This window comes from Suillus discolor (assembly GCF_016758755.1).
Source record: "Suillus discolor strain FC423 chromosome Unknown F5147scaffold_64, whole genome shotgun sequence".
Lineage (NCBI taxonomy): Eukaryota > Fungi > Basidiomycota > Agaricomycetes > Boletales > Suillaceae > Suillus > Suillus discolor.
In genome coordinates, this window is record NW_024541311.1 from 52,148 (window position 1) to 78,041 (window position 25,894).

Genomic DNA, 25,894 nt, shown 5'->3' on the forward strand with positions numbered 1-25,894 from the left:
CACAGGTACTCATTCTCATACACCACTTCCTTCAGAATCTTTTATTTATGACTGGTCCCTTAACGTCCGTAATTCGGAATGTTTATCCTTCATCAGCGAAGCACAGCGTGGCAATCGCACTAGGCTCGAATCTTGGCGATCGATTCGCCAACATTGAAACTGCTTTGCGCTTGATTGAGCAACCTGATCAGCTGTTGACCGATGTGGCTGCTAACACCGTATCGGTCGCTGACACGAGCTTCATGTACGAAACTGCGCCCATGTATGTCACAGACCAGCCAAGATTTGCGAATTGTGCGTGCTTAGTGAGTTCGTCCATTCAAGAACTGATGGCCACAGGTCTGTTACTTAGTTGAGGGCCTTTAGGTCGAGACAAACATGGAGCCGTGGATATTATTGAAATTACTTAAAAGAATTGAAACGACAGTGGGGAGGGTGCCTTCTATCCAGAATGGACCTCGTGCGGTTGACTTGGATATAATACTGTACGATAACGAGATCATTGATACTCGTGCTGAAAGCCTGAGAGATACCCTCGATGGTCTGGCCAATGAACTTGTCGTACCGCATCCACGCATGGCAGAACGAGAGTTTGTTTTGCGTCCTCTAGCTGAGTGTGTGTAACAGCTTTAGTTATTGTCGACAACTAAATTTGCAAAATTAGCATGATCCCAGAATTCGTGCATCCAGTTCATAAGAAATCAATACGCACACTTCTGGGTGACGTTATTAGGCAGTCGAACGTCGATTTCCCAATGCTTAAAGTCACCCCTTTCGCCGATTATCCGATCACCGAAACACGACAGCTTCTGGGCACCTATCAGGTGCCCTCTATGGGAAGGTACTGGACCACCCATTGTTCAAGTGACATCCAACGACCGACGAAAGTGAGGCTGATGGCCACCTTGAATGCCACTCCAGATTCATTCTCGGATGGTTCTGTTAATAATACATTATCAGCTGCTCTGACTTACTCTGCGGCATCCGTACGAGCAGGTGCCGATATCATTGATATCGGGGGTTATTCAACTCGTCCGGGAGCAGCATTTGTCTCACCAGAAGAGGAGTGTCAACGTGTAGTGCCCGTCATTCAGGCCATACGGTCACATGAAGATCAGGACGTCAGTTCCGCTCTTATCTCAATCGATACATTCCGTTGGGAGGTCGCGGAAGCTGCTGTCCTGGCTGGCGCAAACTGCATCAATGATGTGTATTCCTTCACGGGTCCTGAGTACCCCCTTGCGCAATCCTCAGAAAAGCACCTCTTAAAAATGCGAGAGGTAGCCCGAAAACTCGCTGTTCCTGTCATCTTAATGCATTCACGCGGTGATGCAGGCTCAAACAAAGACTACAGCCAGTACACGGGCCGAGTTCTAGAAGGTGTGCGGGTTGAGCTGGGAGAGAAAGTGGAAGCAATTATTAAGGGCAAAGGCGGTGTGCGGAGGTGGTTCGTTATCGTCGACCCTGGTATCGGTTTCAGCAAAACTGTTGAAGCAAACTGTGCACTACTTCGCGAAGCTTCTTCGGTGACAGCGAACACTCCCGCGAACCCACTCGCAGGATATCCGCGACTCATTGGATCGTCCCGGAAGTCATTTCTCGGTGCAATTTTAGAACGCCCGGATGCGGATGGGACATACAAAGGGAGAAAGACTGAGCCGAAAGAACGAGAGTGGGGAACGGCAGCGACCGTGGCTTGTGCTATTCAACAGGGCGCAAGCGTTGTGAGAGTCCATGATATACAAGATATGAGAGACGTCGTGGCTGTGGCTTCAGCTATCTGGAGTTATCCCTAATTAACACTTACTACTTAACAAGGTACCACTTGCGGTAGACTTGACTTGTCGCGTAAGATCATCCCATGCGTTCATGACCCAGTTAATACTAACTGACCGGTTAATTTTACCGCACCCTAAGACTCTTTGGTCTCTGATTCTCCATATCGGTAATGTCCGACAGTAAGAGTAATAACGGAGCAAAGGACGAAGGAATGGATGCAGGTCTTAACGACTTACTAGGACTATAAACCAACTATAAACGCACACAATCAAAAGAGATGAATTATAGAATAGGATACATAGCATTCGACGTTTAAAAAGAAAAACGCAGTTGCTCCGGCGTCTTCGCTCTACATCTATGACAAATTTGGTAATTACTCCTCGTCGAGGGTGCTAGCCTAAACCTGTTTGATGGTATTCAGATGGTAAAGGTGCATCTCAGCCCGCAATGGTCACTCCAAGGAATCTCGACAGGTTTCTCGCCCGGCCTGGGCACCTCAATAGTACCAGGGCGGAGGACTTCCATTTCCTTAGCCTGTAAGCCCATCATTGCAACCTTGTCCAACCTGCCCGGCCCTATTCCGTCCCGCCGTTCCACGCCGACACCCCACGTAGCTCCATCAAGGTCTCTCCCGTGCAATGCGACCCACGCATCTACCAGTTCGTTCTTGTCGACGAGCCCATCATCCTCGGGGCTGATGGCGTTGAAGTCGCCCGCAATGATCCCGCCACTGCATCCGGGCTCGCGCAGGACGTTGGCCAGTATCTCCATCTGCTGGGCGCGGTAGTGTAGCGTATCCCGGAGCGAGTCGAGGTGCACGCTGATGAGACGAAAGACTGTACGTGGCGATATTGGGGGGATGATGTCCACACAAAGCGCATCCCTCCTGTACTTGCTCGGGAGTATCACGCGGGAGACGCGCCCGAGCATGAATTTTTTCCCTCCCTCGATCCCATCGCCTTCCTTCTGCGAATCCAGCCCGGAGGTAAAGCGCGTGCTGGACAGCAATGTCATGGTGGCAAAGGGCACGTCCTCAAACGACGTTTGGTCCTCGGCGTCAGTCACCAGGAAGGCAGCGCGCACTCTCGCATCATCTAGGAGAGAGGCCCGGACCTCAGGCGTGACTTCTTGGAGAAAGAGGATATCAGGAGATTTCGATTCCTCGAGGATATGGCTGAGGATGAATTTGGCGCGTGAGACGTGCCGCGGGGAGAAGGCGTCGATGTTCCATGATATGAGAGAAAACCTCTGCGTCCAAAAGGTGTCGATGCTCCGTAATGTGGGAGAAAACCTCAGTGTCGCTTGGCTCTGTACGTTTCGCAAAGGTATGGGTTCCCAGCTTCGGGTGGATCGGTTGAAGGCAGAAAGAGTACGCCAGAGTCTGTCGGTGACCATGGCGGTGTGTTGGAATGAGGGAAGCTTCTGGCAGGGGTTTAATTTAGGCCTTAGCAGACACGAGACCCACTGGCACTACAGCAATTGTGAAATGAGGAGAGCGCCAGCTGGTACCAGCTGCCGAGGACATGCTTCACTTCTTTTGGTTGTCCTGCCCGAGCTTTCTAGCCGTGATTCAATGCACTGATCCGTCAACAATTTCATGGAGCCTGAGTACTGAGTTGTAAGAAAGCAAGTTATTTGAAATCACATGATGATATTACGCAATATACATAGTACGCGAATGCATGGACTCAAGTGCACTGCCACCGACGCGTCGACGCTGTAAGCCTGTAAGCTGTAAGGCCCAGTGAAAATCGACAAGAATGAGGTAGATACGTGTAGATAGATATCTAATCACAAATTGAGGCAGATACAAATCTAAGAAAATCGAGACAGCAAAACTCTAATTTCGTGCAAAACGCAAAGAATCTTCGCAAAGTAAAAAAAATGCAAACATTGTCAGACTTTGATCGTGTAGTTTGCAACGTTGCAACTACGCAACGAACTTTCGGCAAACTTTGCACAAACTTTGCATATGCACACGTTCAATGCAGGCAGCAGCGCTAGATGCATGTGTGTATTTGTGTATAACTTAGCCATGTATTTTTGTTATCTTTATTACGAGTCAGTACAAGTACTGGTTGAACCTCGCGCATCTTCTCATCCGCCGTTCACCCTGTCATTCGTCCCCACCACGACGCCGGCTCGATACGATCATCTCCTTGTGTTTCAAGTTAGCCCGCGACTGTATCTCCCACAGACTACTAGTACACAGTACACACATTCTCCTCTCTTACTTAGTACTTCGAATGGACACTTCACGTGACGCTGATATGTGATGTATGAATATCCGGGATAAAGACTCCTTACTTCCTCCTCAGCGCCTCCCTGGATCCTTGTGGTCCTGACTCCTCCCTAGATACTCCGTACTTCCAATACAACCTCACAAGATCCTCATCAATTTCACTGTCCCGCTTCATCAAGCCTCTAGATAGGGTCTACGGCATGTCTCCCAGATGCAGAGCCTCTGCTCTCTCCACCTTCGACACTTTCAGTCGCTAAGTCCGTTTTTCATTTTTTATTGCTCTACATAGGCTACTACATTCACCACCAGGCTGCCCATCCGCCTAATCTACTACTACAGATCAGCTCTTCTTCGACGCTCCAAGGCAAGGACAGTGGGAATGAGTACGATGATTAGTGGCGGGATCCTGGCGGATGTGTGCACGATAGCATAGCCTGATACCATCAAAAAGTGCCAGCTGAGTACCAAGCCAATGCGGGTGAACGCAAAGATTACTGCGCGGTAAGTTGTTCTTTTATTATCATACCAATCAAAACTAATTCTATGATTCATATCATACAGGAACTTGTGTGCTCTCGACTGGCAATCAAACGGCCATCAAAAGGAACCAGCAAGTGTCTTCACCTCTTACTGGAATGGGCTGTCTAAAGCCGACAAAGAGGTGCGTCTTTTTTCTTATATTGATATCTATCTAATACAGTCTACTATTATAGGTGTACAAGTGCAAAGCAACAGCTCAGGTGAGTTCGGCCCACCAATCTCTATTGTGTACTACACTAACAGTCTCATTTTATAGCTCAAGTCATGTGGGGTTGTTGGAACCGTTCACGACATGGACGAGGAGTAGTGTGACACGGGATGGCGGATGGCGGCGCAGCGCGCAGTGGATACCCCCAGTGATAGCGATACCTAGCGATACCCCCCAAATAATAGCGATACCCCTCGATATTCTCATTTGATTGCATTAGCTGTGTATCGATAACATTTTTGATTCAAATCGAGCAACAATCCGTATGTAAATGCCTATCTAAACACCTAAAGGCATCGAGAATTATATCTAAACGTTAGAAATTCGTCTCGATCTGTATCTTTTTACGTCTCGAAAAGTGACATTTTGTCGAGAGACCTCGAAACAGATCGATAAGAATCATGACTTAAATTTTTATCGACTTATATCTACACATATCTACCTAAATATTGTCGTTCTTCACTGGGTGTAAGGACCAAATCCTTAACTAGAACTACATGCAAGCGCGGCCATTGATATTTATATATTCCCGACCCACACATTTTGAAGAATTCGACCTGGTGGTCCTGCAGCGTCTGGTCAATTGACGCAGCCGTTGCGTCCATCGCGTGTCTCCGACGAGTCAGTACTTACCGTGACTAGATATACAAGCATGGCCGCCAGCAGCCCAAATTTCGGATCTGGCTTTCAAACACATATTCGTATGAATGGCTCCTCGCGCTCTATAAAGTTTGACTCTCCCAGCTGTAAGGGTAATGTTTATTATTTAAGTATTGCTTGACACTGGAATTCCTTTTGGCGGCCTTTTACATCTGTTACTGAATGCCTTTCAGACCCGATGCATATATAGCCAGTCGTACTGGGCCTTTATCAGTACCACATTTCTTGACCACGTCCTTCCTCTGAGTCAACTAAACCAATTTTCAGTTTCAACATCCATACCATCATGATGAAACGAGCAGCAGCGTCACTTGTACCAAAGATCAATATCATTCCATACATATCCGACCAGGTTGACATTCTCGCGTTCCTTGGAGGAACCAAATCAGTAGAAGACTTTGAACAAATGATTACACGAGGACCCGCCTTTACCCTGGCTGACCTGGTGAGTAGGCCGTCGCCCGTTGTGAAACTTGAGCTGAATGCGAGCTATTTGCTATCAGCCAGCATATGTTGATGCACTGAAGAACCTCAAGTCAGGGATCGATGACCGGGAGTTTTTGGTAGGTGTATGCGTCGTCTGTTATTGGATGCAAACTCACGCTATTTTTTGTGGAACTTAGCTAGAAAAACTTCTGATGTTGATGTCGCGCCTTCCAGACGACTCAGTCTTCGCTAAAGAACTTCAGATTTCCGTGATTAATATCCGTACGTATATCTGTATCGACAAGTTATATGTACAGTTCTGATCAGGCGCGTTTAGTTTATAAGGACCTTCCTCACCCACCTTACAGCTTCTTGAAGACTCCTTTAACGACGCCTCTGTCCAGCTCCAGTGGCATGCCATATATCTTCCGCAGTGCTGATGGCTCCAATTATTCGATGTCCGTGCCGAACCTTGGTCAAGCAGGCCAACCATATGCGCGATCTGTGCCTTCTACGCATGTTTCGTCGCGTCATCCATTACCAGATCCAGGAGAGGTATTTGATACCCTTCTACGTCGTGGTCGGAATGACTTCGTCCCTCATCCTGGGGGTCTCTCCAGTCTGTTCTTCGCATTTGCAGATCTCATCATTCACAGTATATTCGATACGAACTCCCACGATTGGACGATCAACAATGCCAGCAGCTACCTCGACCTGAGTATCCTATATGGACACAACGAAGAGCAGGTCGATAGTATACGCAAGAAGGACGGAACCGGTCACATTTGGGAGGATGTATTTGCTGACAAGCGTCTCTTGTTCATGCCCCCCTCTGTGGGTGCCCTTGCAGTCTTATTCAGTCGTCACCACAATGTCCGTCTTTGTTCTACTGCGTAAAAGGAGAGATGCTAACTCACCGAACAGTATATCGCAAGCAAGATCCTTAGCCTCAACGAGCGAGGGACATTTGCACGCCCAGCGGGTCTTCAAGAAGCCCAACGTACTGCCCAGTGTAATGAGATCTTTCACCGTGCTCGACTGGTCAATGCAGCCTTTTTCATGCAGATCATCTTAACGGACTACGTTGGAGGCATTCTTGGTCTTGTCAGAGATGGACTGACTTGGCGATTGAATCCACTTCAGGTCCGGAATTCTTCGTAAGACTCACTATCCATTTTGACTTTCATTCAGGGGTTTCGTGAGCAGACGCATGACGTTTCCCAACGAGGAGCTGGAAACGCTGTTTCTCTGGAGTTCAACATGCTCTATCGTTGGCATGCGGCGATGTCGCGTCAAGATGAAGCATGGATTGAACACAGTTTCAAAAACATTCTCCCTGACAGAGACCCTTCGACTGTATGTGTATCCTCCTTATATGCTGTGTTCAAAAGATATATTTGTTTCCTTAGATCACTGTCGAAGAGTTCAAGGCTGCTGTTCACAGGGATTGTGCTCAAATACCTAACATTCGTAGTTGGACATTTGGCGGGTATGAAGTGTTCACTTTGTCATGTATTGCCAGCTAACGAGTCACAGTCTCACCCGTGAAAAGGATGGTCGATTCAGCGACGCCAATATCGCCCGTGTTTTACAGGATGCAACGGCCGACAGGGCTTGTGCCTTTCGTGCGAGGGGTGTTCCGGCCGCCATGCGAATTGTGGAGATTTTGGGCATAGAACAGGCACGAGCTTGGGGTGCTTGTTCAGTAAGTCCAATATGGGTTGCAAAAAGTCGTAGTGACACTAAGTATTGAAACCTAGCTGAACGAATTTCGTCGCTTCATTGGCCTGAAACGTGAGGTAGTTTTCACTCCGTTAGTTTATTGACTTATAATTTGCTTTCAGCATACAAGAGCTTCAGTGAATGGAATCCCGATCCAGAGATTTATGTAGGGATTAATCCCGTTGTATGATTACCCGCATATTGACCATCAATAGATCGCAGCCGAACGCTTGTACGGTGATATTGAAAACCTAGAATTACATGTAAGCCTCGACAACAGCCTTGGACGGTTTGCATTTGTTGATTCACATCAGGTGGGCCTGCAGGCTGAGGAAACAAAGCCTCCAATTGCTGGCGCTGGCCTTTGCCCTGGATACACCATCTCACGTGCCATTCTCGCCGATGCCGTATGCTTGACTCGTGGAGACAGGTTTCTTACAGTAGACTTCACTCGTGAGTCAACTGATTCTTGAGCCAAATCTTTTTTCGTCGATGCTGAGCTTCTCATGGTAGCGTTCAACTTGACAACATGGGGTTACGAGCATTGCATGGTCAACAAGGTGGATGGATCCTATGGTGGCATGCTCACCAAGCTTCTCTTTCGCATGCTCCCTGATCACTACCCCGTGGGTTCAGTCTACGCTCACTTTCCTTTCCTGACTCCAGAGTTCCTTGCTTCGAGCATGACCAAGGTGCCGCGTGGTGCCGAAATCCGGCATCTTTACGAGTGGGACAGGCCTTTGACTGTTCAACAAACTGCGTTTGCAGCTACTGATACGAGCGTTGTTAGAGTCTATGAGTGTCGACTTTCGAAGTTACACACGCCTCCGAGGGTACGGAACGAAGCAGTAAGGCCCTTTTAAGCTCTCCGTTATCTATTAGGTCTCATCGTCACATTTTTCAGATCAGAAAGTCTATCTCTGATAAAGTTGCTGAACACACCGTGTCTACTTCACACTTCGCACACCTTACAAGTGAGCTGATACTCAAGAGACGCGAAGTTGATAAGCACGTCGACATACTTGAAATCCTGAACCTCCTTCCCGTTTATTGGGTGGGCGACATCATGGTCCGCTCTCTGATACATCAACAGGCTTCTTGGAGTTTAACCTTTTTTTGTTCAGGTCGGATTACCATTGATGGACAAATCATCGTCGCAGGCGACTCCAGAATTTTGGTACAAAGCTTTTTTTAACATTGCACAGTAAGTCTATCTGCTGTGATTACCCTCCCATCACTGACGTATGCATAGCTACTTGTACTTCAATAACGATCCTGCTTCCGACTGGACCCTTCGCGAGAAAGCCACGCGCTCTACCCAGCTAATTATGTTATACCTTGAGGGCCATTTGAAAAGACTCTCTGATGGTATTGTAATTATCCTACATTTCGCTATATGCTTCGCTGCTCAATCGGTGAATCAGATTTCAATCAATGGTATATGCGATCTTCTGTTTTCAAACCACGTGTCATCGCATAAAGGCGAAGCGTTCCTCTCGGAGGTTCTCAAAGTCACACCACAGGCTTCGATAGAGGAGATAGCATTGTGTTTGTTCGAGGAAATCATCCCTTCTGCGGCCTTGTTCTCCGCAGTCATCGCTTCTGTGGTGAAATACTACATGTATGCTCAAAACGAAGACTACTCCAAATTTTCTTCTAGTTGTCGAGAATGGTCAGAACAGAGCCCAGCCGTCCTGCGGTATATCTGCAAAGCACTCGGTAAGCTCTTTGCATTGTCTGCGGCATGGATAGTGTATGATAACCAAATGTTCAGATCTGGACATCGACGTTCGTCTCCAACTTTTCACTTGAAACATGCACTAACTTTAGATAAAGATGATGTCGGGTGACAAAGTGAGTCATCCCAAAGCATTAACATGGTTCTCCGTGAGTCTGAACATCCTCAAAGTCTGTCCTGCGTATCACTCTTGATGGCCAAGTTGTTGTCATTCCGAAGCAAACTGGGTGCGTCTACCGATTCTCACTGTATCTAGCTCATATACTTATCGTAATCCAGCCTTTTATCCTGGGATGTCTTCTCAAAGGTAAATGCAGATACTTAGAGTTTGACGCGAGAATTGATTTTTTCCAGATCGCTCCTGGAATCATCTGCAATATCTTCCATGCGGATTCTATTCGTCGTCCTCGGATCATCGTTGACGCAGGTAAGTTACATGATTGCACTGCTGTAGGCTCTTTTCAATCCATTGAAGCAGAGCAAACACCGGGGTTCACCGGCATCTCCATACCCACCTCGATGGTTGTTGGGGTGAGTGAACGCTGCCATCTGATAAAGTCACTACTCAAAGCAATGATAGTATGATGTTTAATACGGAAACTACAGACACCCGATTTTCGTCACTGTATTACAAGAGTCAAAAACCCACACTAAATGTATTACCACTACTCGCACTGTTTTAGAGGAATCGGTTTGTAATGTATCATCCAATCGTATCTCATACCTGAACGTTGAACTCGGGTATGGGTTTGCAATATCATCCAAACGTATCTGATGTAAGTGAGTGATTTCTGAGGCGACCCTTTGCTACGACTGGCCTCCTAGTCATTCAGTCACTACTTGATCGATCTGATCTCCCGCAATCGCGAACCAACTAGATCAATTTGCAGGCAAAATGTCGTATTACAAGTCCTGGTATGTAACAAAAGTGAACATATCATGAATCACAACCTCAAAAAATGCTGATTATAAGAAGAAAAGTGTTATTGCGTGTTCACAACGCCTGGACGACATTATGGAGGATCGGCAAACCAACAACTGCGGCCAAGACCACAAGTTGTTTTCCAGGTGCGAGTGCAATGCCACGAGGAGCAGCACCAACTTGTGCTAAATGTATGGTATAAGTTAGGTCACGGATTAGAAGCAAGAGACTGCTTACACAAACCAGTGGAAGTAGATCCTGCGGATGAAGCTGTCGAAGAAGTGGAGGAAGAAATGCTGGAAGTTGTTGTGGGCCCGTCGAATGTAATTACAGGACTGCTGCTAGAAGTGGTTCCTGGCAGCACAGTGGACTTAGACGGAGTAGTAACCGTAATGCTAGTGGGTACACTGCTTCCACCCACGGAACTTGAGCCTCCAGCGGAACATTGATCAGAATCTGCTATGCACGTGGTTCCAGTAGGGCAGCCTAAATAGATGTTAGCGTTGCTCGTGCGATGGATAGAGAATATAACACACATCCCCCGGTAGAGTCATTGCAGCAGGAGTAGCCGGATTCACAGCAGCTGCTGTCGCCGTTGCAGCATTCACTACCAGGGTTGCAGCAGGCATTTCCATTACACGTTTGTGCGGTACTGGGACAACATCTACAAGACTTTAGAAAAGAAAAGAAAAGTTATTAAAATATTCTCACTCGGAATCGAAGCACTGGTTGTAACGTTCGTTGGTCAGTACTCAGTTTTTACCATGATATCTAAACAGACGCGAAGGTACGTACGGTGGTGCCGTCTGGACAGTTATACGAATCGCTGCACTAGACTCAAATCGTTAATCACAGTGGAAAGGCTGGCCATGCAACCTTACACAGAAGCTGCCAACAGGGGCGCATGCGTCCGGGTAGTTAGTACATTGCTCTAGGGTGGGTCAGCAACGTGTTTCTCAGTACTTGGCACGTGGATTCCTTACGATATCCGCTGGGGCATCCTTGTCGAGCAGTGAATTTCCCTCGCCGAACCAAGAGAGCTGATAGTACAGACTTGGTCAGTACTAGTGATGGTGACTTGGAGTGACGTGGAACTCGTGAGACTGTGGAAGCAGGGTCTGCGACAGCGAGCTGAAGGGATAAGAAAAGAGACAGAGCGATACACAGCAGATGCAGCATGGTGGTGGGAGTTACAGCGGCTTAATGTGTTCGTCTGTCGTTCGTGCTCTTTATATCGGAAAATCAGGTGTTAGCTTTTCACGTCAGATGAGTCTTTAGCGAAGGCAGTGAGCCTGTATAACATTCTGGGCAAGGCACCAGGGTTAAAAACATTGATACATGATACATGAACATGCGGCATACCACAGATCGGACCTGACTAATTTTATTATGTGGTCACGAAACTTAGGCGCGGCTGGAGCTGTATTCCATAGTGCATGGTGTTAGAACACGATAAAGTATAACGCATTGAACCTAGGCCTCACTCAAGCAGTCATGTTAAAGAGTGTCGGAGTACAGCTTCAACAGTCGTTCAAAAGGCTCACCAAAGAGGAGCCGAAATACGTTGCAGGCTATAGCACTGAGCGCTTGAGCAGTGCCTGACCGGTCGACCGATGACCCACAAGTAGCATTGTGTTTGATCCGAGATTGGAAAAAACCATGATTAGTATGATGATGTAAGCTATAACTTTACCGTATTGCATCCAAAACCCGACACGGGTTAGATATTTGCGACACCTTCATTCAAACTTAGGATTGGTATATTTCGTATCTTGTTAATGAGCTGACGAGGGACTTACTGTACGTAGTGCCTCGGGCCTCAAGTAGCGTTACAGTAGTCAGCTAATAAAAAATTGTTTATAGCATCTCACGGCAACCAGTAGCGGGCATGTCAAGTCTAGACCCTAAAAAAAGATTAAACACAGCCATGGAAGGCATCACGAGACTTGGACATAGCTTTACTCGCGCTCAGCTCTAGCGCTGACCACTAAGGTTTCATAAATTTCTACAACAGGGCACTCGTCCGGATCAAACAACCTAGCACGTCTGTGGATAAATGGAGGTCGTCCGTCCGAGTTCAATGAAATTGATAGTGATATCTGCAAAAGTTGAGACGCTATGGCATCCTTCGTTTTTGATCACCAGCCTGAGCAATGCTCGCTATTGCTCATCAGCCCAAACCAAACTAAATGCCTGCTGTCAGTGGCATGCGAGGTCCTGTCAGCGAGGAGATCCTTCTTTTCGGAGTCTACGGTGTCCACTCGTATGAATTTTGCCAGGTAATGTTTAACGTTAATGTCACCGTGACATGTTGGGCGCTAGAGGACATTCGGTAATGGACTAGTACGGATAGGCGATGCTGGGCAGGCTTCTTGGAGTTCAACATGTTTTTTGTTTAGGTTGGATTACCATTGATGGACAAATCATCGTCGTAGGTGACTCCGGAATTTTGGTACAAAGCCTTTTTTTTTAGCATTGCACAGTAAGTCTATATGCTGTGATTAGTCTCCCATCACTTTGACATGTGCATAGCTACTTGTACTTCAATAACGATCCAGCTTCCGACTGGACTCTTCGCGAGAAAGCCGCGCGCTCGAGCCAGCTAATTATGTTATACCTCGAGGGCCATTTGAAAAGACTCTTTGATGGCATTGTAATTATCCTGCATTTCGCTATATGCTTCGCTGCTCAATATGAGTGATTTCTCGTGATTACTGAGGGAGGCACTTGATCGATCTGATCTCCCGCAATCGCGAACCAACTAGATCAATCTGAAGGCAAAACATCGTATTACAAGTCCTAGTATGTAAAAAACAGTGAACATATCATGAATCACAACCTCAAAAAAATGCTGATTATAAGAAGAAAAGTGTTATTGCGTATTCATAACGCCTGGACGACATTATGGAGGATCGGCAAACCAACAACTGCGGCCAAGACCACAAGTTGTTTTCCAGGTACGAGTGCAATGCCACGAGGAGCGGCACCAACTTGTGCTAAATTGTATGGTGTAAGTTGGGTCACAGATTAGAAGCAAGAGGCTGCTTACGGAAGCCACTCGAAGTAGACCCTGTGGATGAAGCTGTCGAAGAAGTACTCGAAGACTTAGTTGTTGTGGGCTCGTTGATTGTACTTGTATGACTGCTGCTAGAAGCGGTTTTTGGCTGCACGGTTGACTTGGACGAAGTAGTAACCGCAACGCTAGTGAGTACACCGGTTCCACCTCCACCAGTTGGGCCTCCAGTGGAACATTGATCAGAACCTGCTATACACGTCGTTCCAGTAGGGCAGCCTGAATAGATGTTAGCGTTGCTCATGCAATCGATAGAGAATATAACACACATCCCCCGGTAGAGTCATTGCAGCAGGAGTAGCCGGATTCACAACAACTGTCGTCGTTGCAGCATTCGCTACCAGGGTTGCAGCAGGAATGTCCATTACATGTTTGCGCGGTATTGGGACAACATCTACAGCAGATTTTAGAAAAGAAAAGAAAATTGATTGAAATATTTTCTCACTCGGATTCGAAGCACTGGTTGTAACATTCGTCGGTCAGTACTCGGTTTTGACGATGGGGTCTAAAAACGCGAAGGTACGTACGGTGGTGTCGTCTGGACAGTTATACACATCGTTGCACTAGGCTCATAACGTTAATCGCAGTAGAAAGGCTCATCATGCAACCTTACACAGAAGCTGCCAACAGGGGCACATGCGTCCGGGTAGTTGGTGCATTGCTCTAGGGCGGGTTAGCGATGTGTTTCTCAGTACTTGGCACGTGAATGCATTACGATATCCGCTGGGGCATCCTTGTCGAGCAGTGAACTTCCCTCGGCGAACCAAGAGAGCTGATAGTACAGATTTGGTCAGTACTAGTGACGATGACTTGGAGTGACGTGGAACTCGTAAGACTGTTGAGACAGGGTCTGCAACAGCGAGCTGAAGGGATAAGAAAAGAGACAGGGCGATACACAACAGACGCAACATGGTGATGGTGGAAATTACATCTAGCGTGTTCGTTCTGCTCTTTATATCAAAAAATCAAGCGTTGATTTTCAAGTGAGAGGAGTTTTTAACAAAGGCAGTGAACTGTATAACATCCTTGGCAAGGCACCAGGGTTGGAACGCCAATACATCATACATGCGGCGTACCACAGATCGGACCTGGCTTCGTTTATTATGTGGTCGCAAAATTCAAGCGCGGCTGGATCTGTACTCCATAGCGCGCTGTGTTAGAATACGATCAAGTGTAACACATTGAACCTAGGCCTCGCTCAAACAGTCATGCCAATAAGTGTCGTAGACAGTTTCAACATGCGTTCAAAAGGCTCACCATCGGGGAGCCAACAAAGTCTTGAGCGCTTGAGCAGTGCGACAGTGCCTGACTTGGTGGCCACACATAGTAGCATTGTGTTTGCTCCGAGCCTGAGATTAGCAGAAAAAGCTATGATCACTGAGTTCCGATGATGTAAACTTGTGAGCTTAGCAGGCCCGCATCCCACGGCAAATGATTCAATAACGTAGGGGCATGTGAAGTCTAGACCCTTACACAAAAATTTAACACAGCCATGGGAGCCATTACGTTTAGATGAGACTTGAACATAGCTTGCTGAGCACTGAGCACTGAAGTTTTTGTACAACAGGGCACTCGTCTGGATCCAACAAGCTAGCACACCTGTGGATAAATGGAAGTCCGTCCGAGCCCATGGAATGGCCCATAGTAATATCTGCACAAGGTGGAGACGCTATTCTTCGGTTTTGATCACCAGCAAGCATTTGCTCGTGAACCAAAAAACAAACATCTGCTATGCGATTCCGAGTGTGTGAATCTTGCCACGTGATGTTTACCGTTGGCTGGGCGCTAGAGTCTGCAGCCAAGTCGCACAACATCATGATCATGAATCATGATGCCATCGAGGACATTCGGCAATGTCGACTAGCATGGATACAACTTCCAGGCGATGCTGGGACCAAAGGTCGCCGGGCCACAGATCGGATACTGTGAGTCTCCTGACTTCTTGGACTGATGTGGCAGTCGCCCACTCATTTGCTCATGTCGGGTCATCGCTAGGAAGACTAGATGGGCGCCCGTAGAAGATAACTGCACCTTCTGTATCAGTTTTCCGGAGAACCTTGGAGCACGAGATAGGGTCGTACTTTCCAAGTATCTTCTTTCCTTGTTTGTTGTCCAGACCTCCATCATGCACAGTTATCACCGGCAAACAGGCTCGGGCCGCCCCTTTATCATATCTTGGCTTCGGAATCATCTTAGAAGGTGATTCCAATGCTTTGCAACAATAGCGCACGACGGTGATGGGGTTTTATCGATTAGCGCTAGTAGGGGGAATTCAACTCTCATACTATTGCAATCGCCGTTATATAGCAGAGGACTGCGTGGTACGTACGCACTACAGACGCACACTATTCTGTCATGGATTGTCTAAATCCTTTTATCTTAAGTTCTTCTGCGTGCCTGCAGTGTCATCGGCACCGTCGGGTGAACGACTCCTGGGCATGATATCACGCACTTCTCGGATATAGATCGGAGAGCAGACCATCATGTACGCACCTCTACAAAGCTTCAGTTATGCAGGTAGTTCGGTACGGGTATCACAGGCGGCGGACCCCTAATAAGTATTCTATAATGTCCGCTTCTGCGAGGCACTTCTATGATCTCACATCTAAAAACATCTCACCGTGCCAGAGCTTATCATGCGGTGCAGTGGCTTTGGGCAGTGTCCATATGATATTGGCACCCATGACATCAAATCTTCTGCATCGTATTTGCAAAGCCAGCGAGATAAAAAAAAGTCGAAGATTCGCGATAGAATTTACTCCACCCAAGTCAAAGTCCACGCCCGTTCGATGGATGGCCCTGTCTTTTCCTTCCTTGGGTGCTCGATGATCTTATCTACAGGATCGCAACGTTATGCCAAGTCCAGTCATGAGACTGGCATACATGGGGACCACTTCCCGACGGGCCGCATCAGAGTCTAGAGGTCACAACGCTTCCGCACTGCTACCGCTATCGTGCCTTTACGACCAACGCCGCTTGTAGGATAATGAAAATTCCCTGACCACACGGTCATTAGTAGTCGACAGTTCATGGCCAAATGAGCGTCAATTAGGGCGCGACGTGAGCATTTGATATTTATGGTACATCCCGTGATGTACTGATCAATGCACCCCTGTGGCCAAGAACAAGATATCCACTTTTACATATTGATAGATCAACATCCCATCAGTGATCATCGATTTCGTAGACCATCAGTGACCGGTCTGACCGGTGACCGCTGTACATCATCAAACTGATAAGAGATTCCAAGACTATTTGTGCAATGCGCGTTTCAGACCCAAAAATCTTGTCGATGATCGATTGCAAGAGGCGGTAATGTCATAGCCTATTCATAATATCAATACCCAAAGAAGTGTTATTGACAACTAAGTATTGGAAAGTTCTGCAAAAAAAGCCCTGCGTTCACGTCACCCGTGCACAGCAAGGAATCGGGATGACAACAAAAGCAATGGAATGATGACGACGACGACGACAGCAACGACATGACACAAGACATTGTCCAAAAGTTCAAACACGGGTATGTAAGGTAAACAAGTCCAAACTTACGAGACAACATGCATCTTCGCAATTGCGGAATGTAACAATAACCGTAACCGAATGTCCTGTCCGATTGACAATAAGTTGCATACATACAGGCATAGGCAGACATCCGGATTGCGCCCTGGCGTGGGAATAAAGACGGACCAAGATGAAAAAGAGTGATTCGACGGTGATTGACGAGTATGTTGATTGTTCTTCGTTTCTAAGTAGCATGATATGCGATTAATTAGCAAGGTGGAGGTCATGCATTCGGGGAACCCTGCCCGAGTGCGAGAACGTGATTGTGCATAGTCCTCAGCTCAGTACGAGAAGATCATGAGCCATGGGTTGAGGACGATCTAAGTATGCATATCGGTGTTAGCATCGATGCTTGAGCGAGTAGAAAAAAAAGAAGGTAGCGGAATGCGCCGAAGCGAAGAAGAGGAACGTTCGGGAAGCATGCTATGACAAGGATGGCGAGGGGAAGAACGTTTGAAGAAGCATAATCCAATCCAGAAATGGACGATCGCTCATTCCAATCGCAGAATGGAAGACAAGGTTAACGAGACGTACCGGGAATAAGATATGACAAGCGCATACAACCGTCAACGGGAAGATAACGGCCCACGCATTTGCGGTCAGTTGCCACTGATATGGCACCAACGGCGTACTGACGATGACGACACCCGCAATCAGCAGGATACATACAAGGAGGGGAAACCAGAATCTATATGGAGGAGAGGAGGCCAATGATGTCCGTCAGCACTGGATTGTGATATCAAGGAAGCCAGAAAGGGAAAGGCGTGGAAAAAAGAAGGGAAGAGAAAGTGCGGATATCGCGCCAAGTGAAACGAGGCAACAAGGGGGCAAGGCCTTGAGTGAATAGGGTGCGGCGTTTTCAGTGATGAGTCGAAGACGATCGAAATGACCGCTTCACGAAGCGTGAGTCGTGCATATGGGCGCACCACATTGCAGCGGGTGCAAGACCGCAAACGCATGTCCTCCGATCATCAGAAAAAACACACATGCCCGTGTCCAGCACTGCAGTAGCAGTGTGCCAGCCATGTCCGTCCCAGCACCATATGCAACGCCCAGGCACATGTGCCGAGGCCAATATTTCCTAGATAATCATTGCCAATCACGGAGATAACGCCTGAATTCACTGATGCGCACGTTCGGCGGAACAAAAAGTGGGCGCCAACGCAACGCGTTGGTCAAGTGACACGGACGCGTCCGACCAATCGAGTGATGCGGAAACGCGTCCGGACTCCAATCCAAAACAGAAGCAACGCAAAAATATATGGAAATAAAACGCAAATCAAAGTAAAAAAGAAAGAAAGAAACGCACCTCCTGAAAATCTTTGGAACCTCCTTGAAGAAATTCGACCTCTCGACCTCCTTCTTTGTTGCGCTCCACGTGATGTTGTACGAGAACAAATGAGCGAGAATGGCTTGTGAGACCGGGATGCTTAGTCCACCGAAGAAGAAGAAGCTATATTTGCCGTCAGTTCACGAAATAGGATACGATAGGGATGAGGGACTCACAAGAACGGAATCCACCCAAAACACTCGATCGTGCCGGCTACGATACCACTCTCTCCGAGTCTGTACCGCAAAAGCACATACCCTACATTACCGGCTCCGAAAAATACAACAAAAGTGGCGAGCCATATTTCGAAACTGTGCATGTAGAAATCGTCTGTGGGGAATTGGAAGCCAAGCATAACGTAGTTGATCACGGAGATGGTTGCTGAGGCTGCTATTCCGTCTGTTTCAAGTTAGTGTTTTGTTTTGTTTTATACGTCAGAGAGGACGTACAGTATGAGAACATGTCTATTTGTGATGAAGTCAGTATGAGCATTGGGGAGGAGGAGGGGGACGTACAAGCCATCATCGAGATCTTGTAATGGAGCGGTGCGGGACTCCACATGAACTTGTGGATCTGTTTGCTGATGGGGCCCTTGTAGAACCATTTGACGAAGGGATTGAAGAGAAGCCTGTGCGAGCCGTGAATCGGAAATATCGAACGTGCACGGAAAGAAAAAAGCGCACTCATTACACCCATAGGCATACTTCTGCCACCTATTCAACTCATCATCGACAGTGAGCGATACACCTTCTTTGAACCCGCCTTGGGAGTAGGTCGCCCATCTAAGAGTAAACGTGAGTGACAACCACCTCGAGAAGGAACAGGACGAACCTAACGATATACCCCTGTCTTATAAGCCTCAACGCCATATCGAAATCTTCACTGACGTTATCCTCGCTCCAGATCTTGACTTGGGCTCTGTTTTCGTCCGCACCAGAATCATGAGTAGAAGACGCATCCACCCCACTTAATGCCGCATCCTGCAACGCACTCCACCTCAAAAACGCATTATGCCCTACAAAAGGTGCCACTTCCCCGTTTGCGCACATCATACTTATGCATTTGTTGATTCGGCGGGTGAAAAAGGCGATGGCGTTTTCAAAGTAGTGGTGGGCTACTTGAAGGACGTCTGGATTTGGGTTTAGGTTAGCGAGCGGAGGGGATAGGGGAAGGAGACGTACCGCTCTCATGCTGGAGAACCCCAACTTCAGCGCCTTCGTCCTCTGCAAACTCTCTCGCTGCATCCCTAAAACAATCCGTCGGGACGATCGTATCTGAGTCTACTAATAAGATGATGCTTCCAATTCGACAGGCACGGGCGTTTGCTGCCCATGGTCTGTGTCCTGTGAATTGGAATACTGTTTTGAGTTAGCGTGATTGGTCAAAATGAGACTAATGGAAGATATACCTTCTTCCATGGCTAGTTGAAGAGCCCGCTCTTCGATGTCTTCGATATGCGTTCCTGCGAGTGTGGGGGGTTCAGGGCTGATAGTCCGCGGACTCCCCGTCATACCGGGTCTAGGCGTCCCAGGCATGCTGCCATTGCTATTGCTACTGAGAAAAGGAGTGATGAACGCCTGATCGTCTCCGTCCTTGCCGATATACTGGACCCCGTACGTCCCAGGGGACTGCCCAGGCACGCTAACGATGCTTCCGCCCTCTGTTTGGACGGTTTGAGCACTGTATGTGGTGCTAACGCTGGCACGGTGAAAGGGTGGGTTGGGAGGCGTGAATATGTTGCTATCTCTGCTTGAGCTGGGAATTGGGTTTTGGCGATTGTAAGGGTATGATTCAAGGGAGTTGTGAGATGATTGAAGTTCCTCGAGGATGCGTTCAAGGCGGAGGGAGACGTCGAGTGCGTAGTTCATGTTGGAGGCTTTTTTGAAGCGACCTGCGCGCGTGAAGCCTGTGTGTGTCTATGTTAGCGTTGACGGGCTAGAGGGAGAATGAGAGTGACCTTCGTGTCCGTGTCGTGGTCTTGCAATCCAGCCGATCCCGTGGTTTGCGTAGTACTCGATACGTTCCTTTGCCTGATCTTGGGGGAGGAGACGAAGGCCGTCGTCGTTGATGAAGAGGCTGGATGTGCCGCCTTGACGTGCGTATGTCTGCATTGCTATTTTGATGGATGTGAGGGAGGGTGTGCTGAAATGTATTAGCGAGGATCAGCCAACAAAGAAGAGGCTTACAGGACTGTAGCGAGGCTTTCTTTGTAGACGGGCATCTGTATTGTGATGTGAGGGAGTGCATTGTCTATGGCAGGGTTTGGCAGTGGAGGGATTGCTGAGTAGTAACGACTGTTTTGGTGGTAATGAGCGATGGGACCGACTGCAAATGTGAGTGTTTGGAATATTTGAAGAGTGAAGAACTGAAAAGAGTAAGCAGGGGGTATATGATATAAAAGGAATAGTTACCAAGGATACACAATAGAGAAGTGGCACTAGGGCGCCAAGAGCAAAATGAGTGTAGTTGCCGTCTAGGCGAAATTCTGTAAGGAGAGTGCGAACGCCGTTGCCGATGAAAACTAGAGAAGGTGAGGGAAAGAAAACAAAGAGGGTATTGTGACTTACTGAAAGCGAGTGCAGCGCATAGACCATTGTATAGCGGAGCATATAGCATGATTGGACGGGTTGGTTGTTTTTGTTCGGTCTTTTCTGGGTCTTGTTGTGAAGGAACGACACGACCAAACCATGTTCGTCTTTGTGAATCTGAGTTTACGGTGGAGGAAGGTGTTAGACGGGGATCGGCTGGTTTTTCAGAGTATATGGAGGGTTCGTGTGTGGAAGGTAGGGGTGGTCTCGTACGCCAGAGTAGACGAATGAGACGATCTTCAAAGTCACGTGCGATTGGGATGATTGTATCGAGAGAGTCGCTCCAAACGACGAGCACGCGTTCATCGCGAATGAAAGCAGCGTTTTGATCCTTTTCTGCTTGTGGAAGGAGGTACATTGACTCGAGTACTTGAATGCGAGTATTTGAGTCGACATAGATGCAATCGTCGATAGCTTGTTCTGCCAAAGCAGCGTGTACTGCAGCACTTCTGACTTTGACTGCAACGAGAGGATTGAGAGCAGCTACAGCAGCCTCGAATGGAGCGAGTGCGGCAGTTTCGTAGGGGAATACTCTGAATTGACCGTCATGGGTACGAAGACAAACGCCTGGAGGGACTGAATCTTCATGTGGCCTAAACCAAGCGTCACCTTGAGTTTGTTTGAAGATGTAATGGAGAGTAGCGTCGTATCTGTCGTAGTCCATGAGTTGGGTGAGTGAGTTTGGGGAGAGAGCGGTGGAATATAAATGGTGAGATCAGATCTGGGATCTCTGAATCTGGTTCGGTGTACGTTACACACGCGTCATGCGGCAATTACGTGTTACAAGATAAGAAAGGTCCTTCAAAGAGAAACAGAGAAGGGTTACCCAACCTTGCCCTCATGGCTTCACCCCGTCCTTTCTTTCTGACTCCTTCAAGTTCAGATGACCATTCATCACAGGAAGACTCTCCAGACTCACCAAGACCAAGAATAAGCAAAAGGCGTCAAGACCCTCCCCCTTCCGCCTTCACCTTCCCCTTCGCTGACCCCGCAAGAAGGTCTCTCGACGGTAGCTTTTTCGAGACACCACGTCTGCCATCAGCAGAATCTCCCTACAAATCATTCAACCGTTCTTACTCTTTGGCGAACCTACATCGCTCACCAGATTTACAACTCCCAAGAGCAAGCAGCGCGACAACAATTTTCAGATCACCTTTCCTATCCCCCGCTTCACGTCCATCAACCATATGGTCCCCTCCACCCGTATCAGCTAATCCTTCTGTCGTCGCACTCCCCCTCACACAGAAGAAACCAATTCAATCAACCCGCCTCAAAGCAAAACTCACCAAAGACGATAAACCATGGCTCGCAAAGAAACGTCGTTGCGAATCAGGAAGCTGGTGGCTCACCTTTTTTGCTGCCCTCCTGGGCGTCCTTATAGCAGCTGCACTCTGCTTCAGAGGTTGGGAATCCGTAGACCTCCTCTCAGACAGTCAACTCTGTCTCGTCATGCAAGACGACTTTGACAGTTCTATCGACCCCAATAATTGGAGTTATGACATCGAGCTCGGTGGTTTCGGGTACGTCCCACTAAACACCACAATCCCTGTCTAACTTTTCATTAGCAACGGTGAATTTGAAATGACAACCGACGATCCCTCCAACGTCTACATCTCAAATGGTCAACTCTACATCATGCCCACACTCACGAGCGACTCCATCGACGGCGGCTGGGATTCAGTCATGTCTGGAGCCACCTATCCGCTTCCAGACTGTACAGCTCAAGGCGGAGGTATGTTTTGGCCTCCTCATTTCCGAGGCTCATTGATTCCGTGTAGTCATAGATCAAGGCGCGTGGGTTCTTCGTCGGCAAAACAACGACACGGGTGCGTAACAAACAACAACTCCCACGCCCCCTCACTCACTTCCATTCAGGCAATTACAATTCAACTACCACCTCGGGCAACTCCACTACTGGATCAGGCAACTCTACAACATCTGGCTACGGTAACTCCACAACAACAGGCTCCGGTAATTCCACAACTACCGGTTCAAGCAATTCTACTACCAGCAGTAATTCCACCTCCTCCTCCAGCAACCCATGCACAGCTGTTTCAAATAATCAGAGCGGCACTGTCATCAACCCTGTCAGGAGCGGTCGTCTTAATACCCGTGGAAAACAAACTATCAAGTATGGCCGTGTCGAGGTGCGTCTGCTGTGTCTCTAATCTTTTAGCCTGCTAATTTCAGATGCCAGGTCCGCGCAAAACTGCCTCAGGGAGACTGGTTGTGGCCCGCTATTTGGATGCTTCCTCAGGGTAACGATACAAGCTCGAGCACAGGTCAGGGAACGGGAGTTTATGGCGCGTGGCCCGTCAGCGGCGAGATCGATGTAAGTCTCACCTTTCCTCTGCCGGCACCCCTGTTAATACCACCACAGATCATGGAAGCCCGCGGCAACCTTCCTTCATATCCCGCTCAAGGTTCGAACTATGTCCGCTCGTCCCTGAATTATGGGCCGTTTGCGGGTGGCTCTACGCCCATCTCTACCGGTGAGCGTTTATTCCTGGTTTTGCGCTTGGGGCGGAGTTCTTTTCGGTTCATTCGTGGTTTTGTATTTTTGGCTTTCGATTGGCGTTTCTCGGTTCACCAACTTGTCGCTTTCAACTTCAATTGGCCTTTACGTATATTTCATCGTTTTTGTTCAGCCACGTTGTTTTCACCCCCTAACACACACTGACAGGCACAAGCACCACTGCCAACCTCCTGAAGAGCATCTACGGCTGGGTAAGCACCAAACGCGGGAATTTTGCCGACGGGTTCCACGTTTATGCGTTTGAGTGGACCAGCGAGTGGATGAGGTTTTATACGGATGATCGGCTGCAGGTGGGTTTACCGTCTCCGTTCCCTACAATTCTCTTCTTTTTCGCTCCTGCTCTCGGTTTGCTGTAACCCGCGGTCTTATCCGTTTTTTGATGGCATTTTGCTGTCCCTCGGTCATCCCCTTCCCGTACCCGTCCCGCTCTACTTACCCGTCTTGTCACCCGAACTAACCGAACCCACGATAGGCAATGATCAACCTAAAAATATCCTCCAAATCCTCCGATTCCTATTTCTTCAATACAGGTGGATTCCCAGGTGTAGCTATGAACGCGTCGAGTGGAAAGGAAGTGGTCGTCTCAGATCCGTGGAGTACGGCATATGGGGGGAGTGCTGCTGCCCCTTTCGATCAGGGTCAGTTTTTTTTTTTTGAAAAGCTTGGAATTTAATGCTAAGATTGATACTGGACAGAATTCTATCTTGTGATCGATCTGGCGGTCGGCGGGACGAGTGGGTGGTTCCCAGATAGTGTAGGTGGGAAGCCGTGGTATGATGGATCTGCTAGTATGTTTTTTGTTCTTGCTTTGGGCAGGGCTCATTCTGACGCGATGTAGCTGCGATGCGCGATTTCGCAAGTAAGTACGAGGAGTGGACCGCTACGTGGCCTCCGAATCCGGATGAGCGTGCGTTTAGGATGTGAGTTTTTTTTCCTTTTTTTTGGCTTGGGTCTGATGTGGTTTGGAATAGTGATTATGTGAAGATGTGGAACCTCTGCAGGTGATGGTGACTTGTTGGCGTAATGGTACCAAGATTGATCCAGATGGACTGATATTTTTAATTACAACGGTACGTGCCATGGAGATGGACACGGACTACGTCTCCTCGTAGTCTTCGTATCTTAGATTCTGGCTTTGACCCGACTGCGTCGTCGTACGCTCGTTACGCTCATTTGTTTTTTTCTTGTTGTTGTTGTCGTCGTTGTTGTTTTAGTCCTCGAAGCTTGTATTGAAGCTTTCATTGTTACAATTGGCACTAGCATCGACGTGGCGATGATAATATTATGCATACTTCTTATTGCAACTTTGAACGAATGTGCAGTGCAGAAACCCCTGATCATGATTAGCTCCTGGATCAATGTTTGTGCCTCGCATAGCCTTGCTCAGAGAATTAAAGTTTTTGCCTCGACGAATTTCCAATGTATATGCACCGTAAACCGTGTTCAATGAAATTTCAAAGTCACTTGGTGGGTGTGCGTTTTCTGCGCTCTACCTCGTTTTGGCAGGGTCATTTTTCATTTTCACTCCTACCCCCATTATGAGCCTGACCTGAGTGTGCACCTGGTGCACGCCTGGGTCGCCCTTCGCGCCATCGATGGGTATATAAAGGACGTGTCAATTCTATAGTACTAGTACGTCAATCACGGTGTATCGTGCCCGAATGATCAGGTTGCGCCACTACAAGCGTACTAAGGCGAGGTCACTAGCATGTCACTCATGTCGCCTATACGCCGAATAGGTTCGTGCACAACGTAGAATATCACGTGCACGGATACGAATCGAATCGAATGTACGTCATCATTTCTGATATCTATGTATAACTTACATTTTTGTTTCATTCCGGGTTGATAATAGGCTGGTTCTGGGCCAATCTACGTGGTTCTGTTCTTCTCCAAGACTCCGCCCATACGATATGGACACGATATGATTCGAATTTACGGCGCTGATGCAGTTATTATTTGCGCTATGCCACGGTCATTCACCCAGCGCCCGTGCGATATCAAGGACTCGTATTCGTCCGTTGATGCCATCAACTCATTGCGTCTCTTTGAGGTATAGACTCGGACGGGTCGACCCGCCAAATGTATCAACAAGGTGTCATGCGGGTCCATGTAGCAGGTTTTTTGTGTCAACCGAAAACGTCACGCCGCCGCCATGAACGTTGACGTCGAGCTATTTTTGCAATGGTATGACCGATCGAGTATAGGCAATCGACCCTGCGAGATATGAGATATGATGCGGCTACTGCTGTCGTCTTCATCGAAACGCTCAAGCGAACAGCGCTTGCCATGAGCCTTTGTCCCTGGTACGGATGACGTTAGGTCGTTGCACATGTCGAATAACCTGATGCAGGCGTACGGCAGCGGACCGTGGAGCTGCTACTACCAATGCAGGGCCGCCGTCATCCAAAAGATTTTCGACCTACACCACGAAACCGATTCTCGGGTACTTTGCGCGGTACCGACGAGTCTCAAAGCCGCAGCACGGGTCGGAAGCAGACTAGGAAGGCGGGAGGTTGTCGTCACGACCCAGAAGTTGCGAGCTCCGTAAGCGTTGTCTGTACTACTTACT

General features: G+C 48.0%; 7 protein-coding genes across 7 annotated transcripts; 3 read left to right on the forward strand and 4 right to left on the reverse strand.

Moving 5' to 3' along the window:
* The first annotated feature begins 8 nt into the window (after positions 1–8).
* Positions 9–1,906, forward strand: F5147DRAFT_714679 (Dihydropteroate synthase-like protein). The gene is made up of 3 exons (XM_041438489.1): positions 9–305; positions 367–614; positions 665–1,906. Exons 1-3 carry the CDS (start codon positions 48–50, stop codon positions 1,794–1,796), a joined length of 1,638 nt encoding a protein of 545 aa, XP_041288620.1. The 5' UTR covers positions 9–47; the 3' UTR covers positions 1,797–1,906.
* A 144-nt stretch (positions 1,907–2,050) lies between these two features.
* F5147DRAFT_714681 (Endonuclease/exonuclease/phosphatase) lies at positions 2,051–3,400 on the reverse strand. The gene has a single exon (XM_041438490.1). The coding sequence runs from the start codon at positions 3,172–3,174 to the stop codon at positions 2,197–2,199; it is 978 nt and encodes a 325-aa protein (XP_041288621.1). The 5' UTR covers positions 3,175–3,400; the 3' UTR covers positions 2,051–2,196.
* Positions 3,401–5,552: 2,152 nt separating this feature from the next.
* Positions 5,553–10,075, forward strand: F5147DRAFT_617909 (heme peroxidase). Its single transcript, XM_041432562.1, has 23 exons — positions 5,553–5,874; positions 5,933–5,992; positions 6,053–6,137; positions 6,193–6,728; positions 6,780–6,998; positions 7,047–7,211; positions 7,265–7,344; positions 7,392–7,560; positions 7,616–7,649; positions 7,700–7,743; positions 7,793–7,840; positions 7,892–8,030; positions 8,091–8,425; positions 8,482–8,646; positions 8,702–8,781; positions 8,830–8,950; positions 9,002–9,296; positions 9,352–9,365; positions 9,414–9,431; positions 9,487–9,542; positions 9,595–9,622; positions 9,670–9,742; positions 9,791–10,075. The coding sequence occupies exons 1-23, from the start codon at positions 5,716–5,718 to the stop codon at positions 9,898–9,900; spliced, it is 3,033 nt and encodes a 1,010-aa protein (XP_041288622.1). The 5' UTR covers positions 5,553–5,715; the 3' UTR covers positions 9,901–10,075.
* A 103-nt stretch (positions 10,076–10,178) lies between these two features.
* F5147DRAFT_714704 (uncharacterized protein) lies at positions 10,179–11,853 on the reverse strand. The gene is made up of 8 exons (XM_041438491.1): positions 11,600–11,853; positions 11,221–11,541; positions 11,119–11,168; positions 11,033–11,068; positions 10,949–10,962; positions 10,774–10,901; positions 10,475–10,723; positions 10,179–10,422 (listed from the first exon to the last, which is right to left on the reverse strand). Exons 2-8 carry the CDS (start codon positions 11,414–11,416, stop codon positions 10,310–10,312), a joined length of 786 nt encoding a protein of 261 aa, XP_041288623.1. The 5' UTR covers positions 11,417–11,541; positions 11,600–11,853; the 3' UTR covers positions 10,179–10,309.
* Positions 11,854–13,012: 1,159 nt separating this feature from the next.
* On the reverse strand, positions 13,013–14,455 carry F5147DRAFT_365927 (uncharacterized protein). The gene is made up of 7 exons (XM_041429400.1): positions 14,026–14,455; positions 13,924–13,973; positions 13,838–13,873; positions 13,756–13,769; positions 13,580–13,704; positions 13,287–13,529; positions 13,013–13,233 (listed from the first exon to the last, which is right to left on the reverse strand). Exons 1-7 carry the CDS (start codon positions 14,219–14,221, stop codon positions 13,121–13,123), a joined length of 777 nt encoding a protein of 258 aa, XP_041288624.1. The 5' UTR covers positions 14,222–14,455; the 3' UTR covers positions 13,013–13,120.
* A 2,836-nt stretch (positions 14,456–17,291) lies between these two features.
* F5147DRAFT_816424 (glycosyl transferase family group 2-domain-containing protein) lies at positions 17,292–21,489 on the reverse strand (the record flags this gene model as incomplete). The annotated part of the gene is made up of 13 exons (XM_041443574.1): positions 20,766–21,489; positions 20,610–20,719; positions 20,385–20,563; positions 20,156–20,340; positions 19,607–20,104; positions 19,380–19,556; positions 19,030–19,327; positions 18,882–18,980; positions 18,714–18,826; positions 18,648–18,662; positions 18,375–18,597; positions 18,178–18,321; positions 17,292–17,556 (listed from the first exon to the last, which is right to left on the reverse strand). The coding sequence occupies exons 1-13, from the start codon at positions 21,448–21,450 to the stop codon at positions 17,292–17,294; spliced, it is 2,991 nt and encodes a 996-aa protein (XP_041288625.1). The 5' UTR covers positions 21,451–21,489.
* A 137-nt stretch (positions 21,490–21,626) lies between these two features.
* Positions 21,627–24,626, forward strand: F5147DRAFT_641124 (glycoside hydrolase family 16 protein; the record flags this gene model as incomplete). Its single annotated transcript, XM_041433051.1, has 10 exons — positions 21,627–22,306; positions 22,352–22,518; positions 22,752–22,933; positions 22,984–23,118; positions 23,167–23,295; positions 23,499–23,612; positions 23,795–23,960; positions 24,018–24,110; positions 24,161–24,242; positions 24,294–24,626. The coding sequence occupies 10 exons, from the start codon at positions 21,627–21,629 to the stop codon at positions 24,325–24,327; spliced, it is 1,782 nt and encodes a 593-aa protein (XP_041288626.1). The 3' UTR covers positions 24,328–24,626.
* Between the last annotated feature and the right edge of the window lie 1,268 nt (positions 24,627–25,894).

What these genes read in the sequence shown, in the direction of transcription:
- F5147DRAFT_714679 (XM_041438489.1), top strand. Translation starts at nt 48, where the DNA reads ATGACTGGTCCCTTAACGTCCGTAATTCGGAATGTTTATCCTTCATCA. An exon ending in TTGCGAATTGTGCGTGCTTA is followed by an intron (nt 306 to 366) that starts GTGAGTTCGTCC and finishes GAGGGCCTTTAG; the next exon opens with GTCGAGACAAACATGGAGCC. An exon ending in GTTTTGCGTCCTCTAGCTGA is followed by an intron (nt 615 to 664) that starts GTGTGTGTAACA and finishes TTGCAAAATTAG; the next exon opens with CATGATCCCAGAATTCGTGC.
- F5147DRAFT_714681 (XM_041438490.1), bottom strand. Translation starts at nt 3,174, where the DNA reads ATGGTCACCGACAGACTCTGGCGTACTCTTTCTGCCTTCAACCGATCC.
- F5147DRAFT_617909 (XM_041432562.1), top strand. Translation starts at nt 5,716, where the DNA reads ATGATGAAACGAGCAGCAGCGTCACTTGTACCAAAGATCAATATCATT. An exon ending in GGCGATTGAATCCACTTCAG is followed by an intron (nt 6,999 to 7,046) that starts GTCCGGAATTCT and finishes ACTTTCATTCAG; the next exon opens with GGGTTTCGTGAGCAGACGCA. An exon ending in CGAGGGTACGGAACGAAGCA is followed by an intron (nt 8,426 to 8,481) that starts GTAAGGCCCTTT and finishes CACATTTTTCAG; the next exon opens with ATCAGAAAGTCTATCTCTGA.
- F5147DRAFT_714704 (XM_041438491.1), bottom strand. Translation starts at nt 11,416, where the DNA reads ATGCTGCATCTGCTGTGTATCGCTCTGTCTCTTTTCTTATCCCTTCAG. An exon ending in AGGATGCCCCAGCGGATATC is followed by an intron (nt 11,169 to 11,220) that starts GTAAGGAATCCA and finishes GACCCACCCTAG; the next exon opens with AGCAATGTACTAACTACCCG. An exon ending in CCCCTGTTGGCAGCTTCTGT is followed by an intron (nt 11,069 to 11,118) that starts GTAAGGTTGCAT and finishes ATTTGAGTCTAG; the next exon opens with TGCAGCGATTCGTATAACTG.
- F5147DRAFT_365927 (XM_041429400.1), bottom strand. Translation starts at nt 14,221, where the DNA reads ATGTTGCGTCTGTTGTGTATCGCCCTGTCTCTTTTCTTATCCCTTCAG. An exon ending in CCCCTGTTGGCAGCTTCTGT is followed by an intron (nt 13,874 to 13,923) that starts GTAAGGTTGCAT and finishes TTATGAGCCTAG; the next exon opens with TGCAACGATGTGTATAACTG. An exon ending in CAATGACTCTACCGGGGGAT is followed by an intron (nt 13,530 to 13,579) that starts GTGTGTTATATT and finishes ACATCTATTCAG; the next exon opens with GCTGCCCTACTGGAACGACG.